This window comes from Equus quagga, chromosome 5 (genome assembly GCF_021613505.1).
Source record: "Equus quagga isolate Etosha38 chromosome 5, UCLA_HA_Equagga_1.0, whole genome shotgun sequence".
Lineage (NCBI taxonomy): Eukaryota > Metazoa > Chordata > Mammalia > Perissodactyla > Equidae > Equus > Equus quagga.
In genome coordinates, this window is record NC_060271.1 from 11,918,929 (window position 1) to 11,932,174 (window position 13,246).

The 13,246-nt window shown below is 40.5% G+C and overlaps 1 protein-coding gene across 2 annotated transcripts in view; it reads left to right on the top strand.

The window, feature by feature from the left end:
- Positions 1–13,246, top strand: part of EFCAB14 (EF-hand calcium binding domain 14) — a 36,804-nt gene that overhangs the window by 14,915 nt on the left and 8,643 nt on the right. Inside the window, exons 4-7 of one of the 2 annotated variants that reach the window (XM_046661016.1) lie at positions 2,609–2,707; positions 6,580–6,690; positions 9,120–9,215; positions 11,952–12,038. In XM_046661016.1, the coding sequence (XP_046516972.1) occupies positions 2,609–2,707; positions 6,580–6,690; positions 9,120–9,215; positions 11,952–12,038 (393 nt within the window). Of the gene's footprint in view, positions 1–2,608; positions 2,708–6,579; positions 6,691–9,116; positions 9,216–11,951; positions 12,039–13,246 lie in introns of both variants that reach the window. The other variant, XM_046661015.1, reaches the window with a different exon arrangement.

The following is a 13,246-nucleotide window of genomic DNA, read 5'->3' on the forward strand; positions in this document are numbered from 1 at the left end:
GCCCCCCGGTACATAGTTGTATATTCTTCGTTGTGAGTCCTTCTAGTTGTGGCATGTGGGACACTGCCTCAGCGTGGTTTGATGAGCAGTGCCATGTCCGCACCCAGGATTTGAACCAACGAAACACTGGGCCGCCTGCAGCCGAGCACACGAACTTAACCACTTGGCCACGGGGCCAGCCCTTGTAGGCATACTTTAAAATCATCACACATTCCTACGAGATGGCTGTTGTTAAACAGTTGTTATTATTTTATCCACTTTACTGGTGAGAAAAATGAGTTCACTACTTATCTAGCCTTATCACCTACTTCCTGGCCTCTACCCTCTGCTCTGCTTGGATTGGCCTTCGCAATGTCCATCCCAGACACAGAGTGTTCATTCTCGGCCATTCATTCATTCAGTAAATATTTATTGAATGCCTGTCTTTGTGGCAGGCATATTATGGAAAATAAAACAGATATAGTCCTTGATGACATGGAACATACAGTCTAGTGGAAGAGAGAAACCTTATTAATCACACAAATAAACAAATCATTGTCACTTTGAGAAATACCTTGAAGAAAAACTATTCCTGGGCCTGTTCATGCTGTTGCTCCCTACCTGTTCCCCAATGCCACACTCACCCTTCTAACCTAGAAAGAATACCTGCTTTATTTTTATATCTAGAACTCTGTCTTCTCCATCGGAGTCTAATTTGAGTCCTGCTCCGGTGAAGCCTGTCCCTTTCAGCCTGCACTAATATTCTTTTCTGGGAGCTTTATTCAGTATCACATTTAGTACTCAATTGTTTCTCTACAGTTACCCACCTACCTCTACCCTCTCCCTCCCCATCCTCGCCCCTCTGCCTCTCCCTTCTCACTCACATTATATGCTCTTGCCACCAGGCCTTCTTTCTATTCTTCAGATATGCCAAGCTCTTCCCTGCGCTGGGGCCTTTGCCCTAGCAATTCCCTCTGCCCTGAAATGTACTTTCATTCAATCATTGTTTGATTATTTCCTTCCTATTATTAAGATCTCAGTTTAAATTTCATCTCCTTATAGAGGCCTTCTCTGACCATCCAATCTAAAGTAGCTACCCAGTCACTTATCAAATCACCTTATTTTCGTTTTCTTCTAACATAGCACACTGTCTGATATTTTTCTTATATAAAATTGTCGGTCTCCTTGCAATAAAATGTAACCATCACAAGATCACTGACATCTGTGTTGTTCGCCACTGGTATAAAATAGGGCTCAGTAAACATTTGTTGCTGGAATGGAATGAATGAACGAATGAATGAAAAATGGTCTTCATCCCTCCTAAAAGGAAAGAAGGAGAAGAGAACCTGAGTCCCTGAGTTCCCGGCCTCCTCACTGGACTCCCTTTTTCAGAACACACTGCGGCTGCTCTAGGAGCTCAATTTAAATTCTTTGTGTAGTACTGATTACTACCCGATACTTTACTTCCTTGTTTTTCTGTCACCTTCTGCTAGGGTGTAAGCTCCATGAGAGTAAAACCTCATGGTTTTGTTTGCCACTGTCTCCTCAATGCCTGCACAGTGCCTGGCGCAGGGAAGAAGCCAAGCGTTTGCTGAAGGAAAGAGCAGGGATCGAATTGACTTTGTCTTATATCTGTCTGGTGCCTACAGCAGTGTTCAACATGTAACAACTGCCCAGAAACTTCAGTGGTTACTCTGTGAGGTCACCTTGAATACAATTGCTGTTGGCAGATTTGTGTCCTCATCCTAGAATTTGGGACAGGAAAGCAGTTTGGAACTAAGACTCTTTTAGGCATGTTTTGAACCAAACTGCAAGGTTGTTAGAATATGATCTGCAGCCTGAAAGTGCGTATTATAAAGGTTCCCTCAGTCCCCGTTCAGGAGAGAAGTCCAGCTATTTAGAATTCTACCCCTAAATAGCAGAAGAGAAGACACATTTTATTTTGATTCAATTCCTATTTTAATACAGTCAGTGCATCAGTCAGCAAGTCAGTGGGTATTTATTGAGCCCCTTCAGGGTACAAAGTAGTGCTTTGGTTGAGCTATAGAGTTTGAAATATTAATCACATTGTTAAACCAAAACTAAATCTCCAAGTAGTTGAAAGTGCTGCTCAGGTTGTCAGGGTGCAGTTCCTGTAGACTGTATTTTGTGGTGATGGGCTTTTACTTTCTAATATATGTTCCCACTTGGGCAGGAACAAAAGTTCAGTAAATAACTGAGGTGTTATTTTTTACTAAAATGAAATCTTTCAGGGGTCCTTGATCATTAGTTTTCTTCCTGTCAATTGTTGAAGGATTGTGTTGTAATCACTGCATCTTTTGGGTAATTTAAGATTTTTGGATCTTGTAACTGCCAGGAGTAAGATAAAGAATAATCCTTGCCTTTCCCTCTTTGGCACTAGTGTTTAAATCGGGCAGGGAAAGAAAGGGTATTATTGCTGCCTCCCAGATCTCAAGTCTATCCAAGGTACTGTAGTTCCTCTGCTGCTGTGAGCTGACGGGTATAATGTCTGGATCACAGAAACACGTAAAAGCCAAGGGTGCTTTGACATCATCAACTGTAGAGTTTGTGAAGGAAGCATTCACTCTACAAATTCTATTTTCATTCTTTGTTACTCTTTTCCTTTCAGATTTCTCTGTTGACTTCTGCAGTAAATCACCTCAAAGCCAATGTTAAGTCAGCTGCAGACTTAATTAGCCTGCCTGCCACTGTGGAGGGACTTCAGAAGGTAAGCGATATGTGTGGGCGGTGAGATTAACCTACTGTGGTAATTCTAGATTCTTACAAGTTTTCTTTGACAGCCTGGCATTTGAAATCAACTGTTCCACTAGGGTAGTACTAGAGCATATCACTGTGTTCTAGAGAGTTCATCTGTTTTGTTCTGGTTAGTTGGGCCTTTAATTTGTAACAGGTGACTTTAGCTGTGGTTTGAGATGGATTCAGACCTTTTTATTTGGCTCTCCAAGTTCCAGGATTGCTCTGCTGGGACTCTAAGAATCTTAACATATATGGGTTTGCTTTTCATCACTTGCTTTTTCAGTTCATCATCCACAATATCTTCATGAAAACAGACCAGTTGTACATGAGAGTTGCTCTAAATTGCTTTTCTTTTCCATGATTGAGAAAGAGGTTTTTTAAGAAAAAATTAAAAGGATAATTTGAGGAAATGCAAAAATTAAAAATTCAGGATATAAGTATTGGCAAGGATGTGGAGCAAAGGAAACTTTCAAACACTCCTACTGGAGTATAAATTGGTAAAAAGCATTTTAGAAAACAATATATATTATTTTATGAAGGTAAAAGTGCACATCCTCTAAGCAAGTCACTCCTACGTTACATACCCTACAATCTAGGGCCTAGGCAAACAATAATTTGGAATTTCTGTTTGTTTGATCCCTAGAATTCAGGCCTAGAGCAAGAGGCAGTGACCAACCAGATGAATAATACGTAGAGCCGGGTGGGGTGAGTGGATAAGGTAGGAAGGAGAAGGTGCCTAATTGGAGCATAAGCAACACCAGCCCCTACAGCAGGAAATGGAAGAAGGGATTCTGGAGCAAGGGAACCCCAAACAATGGGTATCAAGTCTAGGATCTTTGACTTTTAAAAGATAGTGTGTGTTAAGTTTGATTTGATTATATGCCAGGCTCTCTAAACATATAAATTGTTTCCACAAGGGAGTGAGAAATTCCTAAGGCACAAGCAGAAACAAAACTTGCTATTTTTATAGCCACACCTAGCTGTGTGTTCTCAGTCTCCATAGTTTGCTATTTGTCCAATATGGTCATCTGCTTACAGCTTAAAAAAAAAAGTAGGGACAACTTTGATGAGGCCAAATTCTCCTTGCCATTGTTCCCAAGGGCCTAGTGGGAAAAGGTAGGCCTTTGTAGCCTTTAATACAGAAACAATCCTGGTGGTCTTGCATTAGAAAAGGAAATGGGTTTATTCTTGCATTCATTCATTCAGTAAACATTTGTGGAGGTTCCTCCACTATGTGCCAGGCACGTTGCAGTTGGTGAGAGTACTAGTTTCAGGATTTGCTCTAAAGTTCACATGGCTCTGTCAGCTGCTTCCTTAAAAAAAATCTTAAACAAGAGCTTACTATCTTCTTGCATCCCAGTTGGCTCATACATCCAGCTAGTGAGGCTTCTCTAACAGTAGGTGTCTTTGAATGCCTGTAGCTTCTGTAACAACAGAGCTGGCATAGATAACATCCCAGCTTAGAGCCTTCTACCCAGTGTGTTGTCTCTTTGCAAATCTGTGCATTTATAGTGTCAGGCACTACTTTTATTACAAGTGGCTCAGTTTTGAAGTGGTAAGTCATCTCAAATACTACCTAACTTCAATGTTGTTTGTTGTTAGTGCCGTTGAGTTGATTGTAACTCCTAGCAGCCCTATGTACAGCAGAGCTGAACCCTGCCTGGTATTTTTGCACCATCCTCTCATCTTCTGGCACTATATCAGACAATGCTCTGCTGCTATTTGTAGGATTTTCATGGCCAATTTTTTCTTAAATGGGTGGCCAGGTCCTTCTTCCTAATCTGCTTTAGTCTGGAAACTCCACTGAAACCTGTCCACCATCAATGACCCTACTAGTATTTGAAATACCAGTGGCACTGCTTTCAGTGTCACGGCAACACCCAGCCACTACAGTATGACAACTGACAGATGGGTAGTATGGTTCCCTGACCTGGAAACGAACCCAAGCCACGCAGTGAGAGCACTGAATCTTAACCACTAGATCACCAGGTCTGGCTAACTTCAATGTATCTCATGTAATTTTTTTTATTTGTTGAAAATGTCATCTCTTATTCTCTTGGAATCTTGACTATCAGTAGAATAGAAAGGACATTGGTTAAAAATACTGAGTGACACTATAAAATTGTCAGTATATCTTAATAAGAGGCCAACACCCACCAAATAGTAACACTCTAGAATATTCCCTTAGGACAGGTCTTTGTTTTTGAGGAAGATCAGCCCTGGGCTAAGTACTGCCAATCTTCCTCTTTTTGCTGAGGAAGACTGGCCCTGAGCTAACATCCATGTCCATTTTCCTCTACTTTATACGTGGGATGCCTACCACAGCATGGCTTTTGCTAAGTTATGCCATGTCCACACCTGGGATCCAAACCAGTGAACCCTGGGCCGCCGAGAAGCAGAACGTATGAACTTAACTGCTCTGCCACCAGGCCGGCCCCAAAGGACAGGCCTTTTTTAAGAGATGGTCTCTGAATCATATTCCCAAGTCCCCAGTCCGCTTGAGCTCCTTGGGCCTAATAAAAGCAAAGTAAGCTATCACCCATGTTTAACTCTGCTCAGTAGTTACTGATGGAATTCTAAAGTAGAAGAACAAAAAATGCTGCCAGGTGGAATTTTTCATTTTTCTCTGCAATGCTAGATTTCTCAGAGCCAAAAATGGTTCCACCCATTTTCACTCAAAAGTCATCATTTGCTCCTGGCATAGTGGCAGTCTTCATCGTTAGCTCTGGCCATCTGCCTGCCTACAGCAGGGGTAGTAGAGGCAGTCTGGGAGAACCTTATCTGTGGGTCTTAAATTTATAAATTAGTATCTTTGTTTTTTTTTAAGGAAAGATTTGGTTTTCCTCTAGGGAAAGTCTTTTAAATTGGGAAAATGGCTTGTGATTTATTGACTGATTGATAGGTAAACTGTGTGTGTGAGTGTATATATGTATATACACGTATATGTAGTTTCCTGTTAATTGTGTCAGTATAAGCTATATGAAATTCATAGTTTGAAGATAGTTGAAATAATTAGGAACACTGACCTCCATTAGATCAATGTTTAATGTAAAGTAAAATCATGGTGCAATACCACTACACTCCTGCTGCAACGGCTAAAACTGAGAAGACTGAGAGTACTAGTATTGATGAGAGTATGGAGTAACTGGACCCTCATATGCTGCTAATGGTAATGTAAAGTAGTATAACCATTTTAGAACATGGTTTGGCAGTTTTTTTTTTAAAGTTAAGCATACATCTGCCACATGATGAGTCATTCACCTCATAGGTATTATGATGATGAGAAAGCTTATAATGAAGAGAAATGAAAGCATATGCCCACATAAAGACTTGTACATAAATGTTTATAACAGCTTTATTTGTGATAATCAAATACTGAAAACAACCTGAATGTCCATCAGCAGGTGAATAAACAAACTGTGATGTATCCGTATAAAAGAATGCTACTCAGCTACATGCCAAGTAGGTACGGCATGGATAAATCTCCAAACAATTAGGCTGAGTGAAAGAAGCCATACCAAAAAGAAAAGTACCTGCTCACTCACCAGTTCTATTTATATAAAATTCTAGAAAATGCAAATTGATACATAGTGACAGAAAGCAGATCAGTGCTTGCCTGGGGACAGGGAGGGAAAAATTACAAAGGGGCATGAGGAAACTTAGGGGTGATGGATGTTTATTATCTTGATTGTGGTAATGATTTCACAGGTGTATACATGTCAAAACTTATAAAGTCACGCATTTGAATATGTGCAGCTTGTTGTATATCACTTATATCTTAATAAAGCTATTAAGAATTTTTAAAAAGAAGGAACACTGACCTTACTACATGTTTCCGTTCAGAGTGTAGCTTCCATTGGAAATACTCTAAACAGTGTGCACCTTGCTGTGGAGGCAATACAGAAAACCATGGATGAGCACAAGACAACCATGGAGTTGCTGCAGAGTGATATGGTGAGGAAATGTACAAGTGCTACTAGAGTCCATGTTCTCCTGCCCACCGTTTTCGCTGTAACAGTACTGATGCCAACTTTCCAATTATCCACACAGACCCAACTATGCCCCTTTTTAAAAGACATAATAAGCAAAAGTTTATTGATTTTTCTACAGTCTGTAAATTAAGCAGCTAAGGTGGATAGAATTAAAAGCTGAGTCCTTTGCAAACATGCTGGAAGAGATGCAGCATTGGGACACAGTTCCTGAGGGTGGAATGAGTAGGAAGAAAAATGGAAAAGAAGGAAAGGAAAGTAGAGAAGTGTCTCAGTTATTTATTGCTAAAGAACAAATCATCCCAAAACTTAGTGGCTTAAAACAACACGTGATTTCTCACTATAATTTCTTGTCTGTGGGCCAGGAATTTGGGCAGGGCCCTTAGGCTGTAGAATGATGAGAGGCCAGATGAAGAGGAGGTCTAGAGGAGGAAAGGCCATCTTGGATATTCTGGTTCTACCGAGCTCACAATTGAATGCAGCCAGATGTGTGACCTCAGCCTACACCATGTGGAACACAAGCACACCCACACCCCCCTGAGCCAGGTCAACCCACAGAATCATGAGAAATAATAAATTGTCGTTTTAAGCCACAAAGTTTGGGGATGATTTGTTATGTAGCAACAGATAACTGAGACAGGAGCCAACCCCTGTAGTGCCCAGGAATTGTTTTCAAGTGTTTCTCAATGCTGTGCAGATGTAAGCTGTCTGCAGTCAATCAGAGGCCTTAATTAATCACCTAATGAGTACTCAGCTCCATGAAGGTTTTATGAAGAGTAAAAATGGATGGCACAGCCCTCGCTGTCTTGCTGGGGAGATGAGTTACATGTACGTGAAAGGAGGACTCTTCAAGGCACATGGAAGTTCCCTAGCTTCTCCACTAATTTCTAGATCATGCTCTTTTTAAGCTTTGGAGTTTCAAGTTTAAACTGGGTAAATTGTACCAGAGATACCTGGGCTATGTTAGAGCTCTGGAAGGGAGGGGTTTTTATTTTCTTCAAAACCACTACTGCTCACTCTTATTTAGTGGGGCTCACCCAGAGGAAAAAGCATTGATCTAGGTGTCCAGACACCCTGGATTGTAGTTCCAACTCTGCTGTTGAGTAACTATGTGATCCATAAGAATAAAGACCTCTCTAACTCAGCAATTCTTTTATTATTATTTTTTTAATATCTGGAGCATTTGCTCAAGTAATTAAATATTTTCTAAAATACATTATTTCCTAAATCAAAAATTAAACTTTATAAATTTAAGCTTAAAAAACCATGGGTTTTTTCCCCTCCACTCCTCCTTTTCTCTTTATTGTTGCCTTTTGTTTCTTATAAAGGCAGGATTGGTGAATGTCTAGGATTTCAGATTTCAAGGAAAACAATTTCTTTTCACCAATTGCGTTCTTTTTTTTTTTTTTTAAGATTTTTTTTTTTTTCCTTTTTCTCCCAAAGCCCCCTGGTATATAATTGTCTTTTTTAGTTGTAGGTCCTTCTAGTTGTGACATGTGGGAAGCCACCTCAGCGTGGCCTGATGAGTGGTGCCATGTCCGCGCCCTGAATCTGAACCAGTGAAACCCTGGGCTGCTGCAGCGGAGCACACAAACTTAACCACTCGGCCACAGGGCCAGCCCCAATTGCATTCTAATTAAATCTACCACTTTTAGACTTCCATGGCTACCAGTGTTAATCCTCCTACTGGCACAATTTATACCAAATAAGTTGTAGTTATGGGCTCTGAAAGATTAAGCCATACAAAATTTTTTTCACTAAAGGGAAAAAGTGTATAGAAACATGTTATTCTTCAGTCTCATTAAAGAGAGACTTGAGCAGTGAGGAGGGAATGGGAAGGGAAGGATGACTCTCAAACATAAATCATGGCACGTGCTGTTAAAACTGAAAAGCTAATAATACGCATGAGTGGTGGTTGTGCTCAGTGCCCAAAGCCAGTGATTACATGACTGGCTACTCCTTGAATGTTCAAACCTCTTTAGTCTTGGGGACATGACACTAGCCAGGTTTAGACTGAGTTGGTTCCTGGGAAGTTATAGTGACTCTACAGTTTCTGTGGGAGTCCAGGTAATGGGGGAGAGGAGGACTGGTTTCTGGGGAGTTCATTCCATTCAGAGGCTGAGAAACAGACCAGGAAGATCCCAGTTTCCCAAGGTCATCTAGGTATGCTGTCCAGCCCATGCTTCATGCTGGGCATCCCCAGAAGTATCTGGTGCCCTCAGGGCTTAGCACAGAACTGGTCACACTGTAGGTTCCCAGGAAATCATTGTTGATAAATCTGTGGATGCTCCCTGGAAGAGGCTGCAGTGTTCTGAGACCGTCCCAGATGGTTAAGTAGAACTAGTAATTACTTATTGCCTATACTAACTTCCATTCCTGTTAACAAATCAGCAGTTCTTGAAGGAGACCAGTGGAAGCAACCAGATCATTCCATCACCTTCAGCTACATCAGAACTTGACAATAAAACTCACAGCGAAAATTTGAAACAGGTACTTTTTGTCTCTGGCTTAACTCCCTGTGACCACAGTGGACTCTGGAGGCCACTTGAGTAGTTTGGGCTTAGTGTTGTGGTGCCTTGGCAGGCTTCTCTACATATATTTGCCTGCCTAGGAACTGAGCAGAAAGGGATGTGTGTTACTATCTTAGGAAACAAGATGCTGTCCTGTCTCTTCTTTGGCACTCTGCTTTTTTTCCCTGCATGTTGATCAGTGGAGTAAATTCCTTCTCACCTCTTGAAAGACATAGAATAACCAGATTATCCTGAAACTCTTTATGAAAAATAGCAATCTGAGCAAGTTAAAGGTGTCTGGATAGCAGATTAATTCAGAGTGATGGCTAGTTTGAGCCATAGTAAATTCTAAGAATATTAGAAAGCATACCCTTGAAAATCAGGATTTTCTAAAGACTAAAGACAAGAGGGAGGAAAAGGATATTGAATTCAAAGTCACATTAAAGAGAATAAAGGAAATCTTCACTAAGAATTCCTGTCCTGAGTTTAATGTCCTTTAAAACCTATAGTCATCATTCCTTTTTAAGTAGCAATCAATACTAGAGGATGTCAATAAGAAGAATTGAATCTTGTACTAAATAATGCACTACTTGTTATGGTTTTGCCACACAAGCCAATTCAGTAATTGGTATTGCTCCTAAGGTAGTTTTGTTCTGACAAATTAGGTTGATGAGCATTTCAGTTAATAACCCAGCCAGCTCTCCCACCAGCAGGTGAGGTAAGCATTGGGAAATCAATTCCCACGCTCTCAGCTTTCTGGGACCAGAGAGTGAATCATGTAGGTAGTCCTCTTCCCTCTTTCCCCCTCCTGTCTAGCTGAGGTCAAACAATTCCAGAGGGAGTAAACTGGGAGCAATTTAGAGTGGAGGGACAAAGCAGAGACAGACAATCAATGGTCTAAACTAGGAAAAAGACTTCACTTCAGGAACTTGACATAATTATGGTTGTTCAGTGCTGCTGGCCTGCTTGTCTAGTATACATCTTTAGCTGGATTCCACAACTTGATTTATTTCTGCTCCAGGATAGCCTGTACCTTAACAACTCTTTAGAGGAGGGAAACAGTGCCCTAGTAGGATACCAGAGACAGAGTGATCTTAAACTCGAGGGGATGAATGAGACAGTCAGTAATCTTTCCCAGAGAATCAACTTGATAGAAAGAGATCTGGTTGCTATGGGCAAGGTAGAAAAGCAAGTGAACCTGTCCTCTCACTTTCACTAGAAAGCATGGTGAGCCTTTTCCCATCTTCTGTGACATGTTCTGTGTTACAGTGTGTTCTGTGTGTATCTAGGTGACATGCCACAACCTTTTCAGACGCAGTCTTCTGGCATATTTGAGAGGCTGCACATTTGTGTCATACTTAATCCTTGTCTCCTTTAATCCCTACACTAGCTCTGTGATGTGAATGGCACAGGCGGTGTTAGTCCTGATTTGAAAGGGAGATGTAGAGAGATTCATTTGCTTGCCAAGACCTCACCACAAGTTGTTGGCAGAGATGACAAGCCTCATATTATGTTACCAGTGCCCCATCTGGTAGGGAAGCTCTGGCGTGTATTTCCAAGTGAGATCTTGATCTTTTCTTTTTTAAGTTGTTATGGGTGGGAGCAATGATAGTGACAATAACTAAAGAATCTTTTGTTATTTCTTGAAGCCTGAACTTGGCTTTCAGATTTATCCTGATTCATCTGGATATTAGGGGGATCCTATTGCATATAATGTCAGGAAAGCCATTTAAAACTGATCAGATCAGACCAGCTCCTGAACTTGAGACTCTCCATTGAGTCCAGCCTCTCATTTTACATGAGGAAACTGAATGACCCAGTAAGTCACTAACACTGGCAGACCATAAAATATACTGGTTTTCATGTTGTTGTGAAAAAAATGTGGCGTTTTCTTATCAACATTCACATATACGTTGTGCTGGAATCCATATGGATTATTTTTTAATAGTTGCAAGCCTTACGCTTAAAGATTTCATACAACAAAGACACAGGCATATATAGAGAAATGGAATACAAATACAGGAAATTGTACTATAAATTCAAGTAACCACCAAAGCTGGAAGCAAGCCCACAAATAAAGTCAGACTCTGGCACATGGAAAGCAGCATTTGAACTGGCTGTGCCGCAGTGGAGCCTTGGCAAGTTGCCTCGACTTGGCTTTGAGGATGGAGTAAGGAGACCTGTTCCTCCTCCTGCTATGCAGGGTGTGTAATTTACTACAAAGCTGTGAAGATTAAAGGAGCCTTATTGTAAAAAGCCCTTTTGAACTCAGCTGAACTAAGTAGAGGCTAGGAATTTGGGATGATTTGATGAGTAGGAGGCCTTGAAGGTTTTAAGGCTTATTGTGAAAACTTGCCACCCCCAAACTCCCTGTACTGTCCTGCCCCTCCTCACTTATTCTCCAGAAGAGGAAATTGTTAATAGTACCATCTGTCCTACTCTTTCTTTCCAACAGCATCATACCCAGCATGTTTCTTGGTAAAAGTTCTCTCGTCTTTTATACTTCAAGTTCTAAAGTTTGTGACTGAAACCACTGGAAGCGCTAGTTTCAGCTTTGTGTCTCAGTGGCCTCCCTCCCTCCCGCCTACTGATATTTCTGTTGAAAGTGTTCTGAGACCCTTTAAATAAGTTTGACCAGTTTATTTCAAAAGTGCGAGATGTTCAAGTTTTAATATTTGCCTTTAATCTTCTCTTGTTCTTCTTTTTTCTCTTTAAGATGGGTGATGGAGCTGCCACTCTCAAAAGAGAGTCTTTGCATCAAGTAACCAATGGAACTGAAACAGTAAAAACCCAAAGCATAAAGGTAAATAATAGGAGACTCACTCTGAAGTAAAAATAGATGCGTCAGCATCTTTGTGCTTTTAAGCTATTGCGTCTTTCTCAAAAGGAGCACTTTGGTCTCATTTGCTGAAGCTTCAAAACAAAGTAATTACTAAATTAGTATATTAGTGCAAACTTTATCAGGCACCTCCCCTGTGCCAAGCACTTTGCTGGGAGCTTGGGTGACCACAGTGAGCAGGATAGACATGTGACCCCTGTTCTGGTGGAGCTCAAAGTTCATCAGTCAGAAAACCATTAACACATAATTGAACACATAATGACAAGTATGATAAGTGCTACAGGGAAAAGTGTAGGGCGCAATGAGGGCATTAACAAAGATCAGGAATGCTTCCCTAAGGAAGTGACTTTTAATCTAAGTAAGTTATCTGTACTAATGATGAGGAACAGAAGCATAGATGGTCTAAAAATGGTGTCTAACCTAAAAATGATTTATTTTTAAGATTGCAGTCTCTTGGGTGATGGCGGAGGGATAACAGGATTGTAGTCTCAGTACATACATTGTCCCCTTATGCCTCAGCCAGTTCCCATCACCTTGTACTTTCCTATTTTTTTGTTCTTCCCAGATATATTGTCAAGATAAGACAAGCAATCTGTGATATACTTTGATATCCCAGGAAAGAGAGTTCATTTGCAACTTCTCTGTGATCAGAGTGTTGTTTAATATTATAAGACCTGGGCTAAGATAAAGGAAAAGCCAGGAAGACTGTGACTGAGTGGCTAAAACATCATCTCAGATGCACATTGCATTTGAGAAGTTCAAGGATATGAGGTTCAGAGGAAATGAACTTGGAAATGAACCATAGTAGAGGCAGTTTTCAATGTAATGTTTTCCATCTATATTTGTTCTTCCCTAACAATTTTATATTGTCTAGATAAAAATCATATATATTAAGATTTAATGCTTTATAAGCTAGGCTTTTGTTGAGTTTTCTAACTGCTTCTGCAAAGAAGAGTTTTTTTGAAAAAAAACCTCACCTAGAGAATGACAAAAAAAATTTAAGATCCAGGTATAAATGTTGAGCCCAAAAAAAGTAACAGGTGGTTACTATTGGAAAGTACTAGTGATTTCAGGAACAAGTCAGATTTTGACAGTAAATATCAAAATAAAATACAGCTAGTACACAGAAAGCCTGAATTTCTTGGCTTTACCTTCAGACTCTGTGTTTTTAA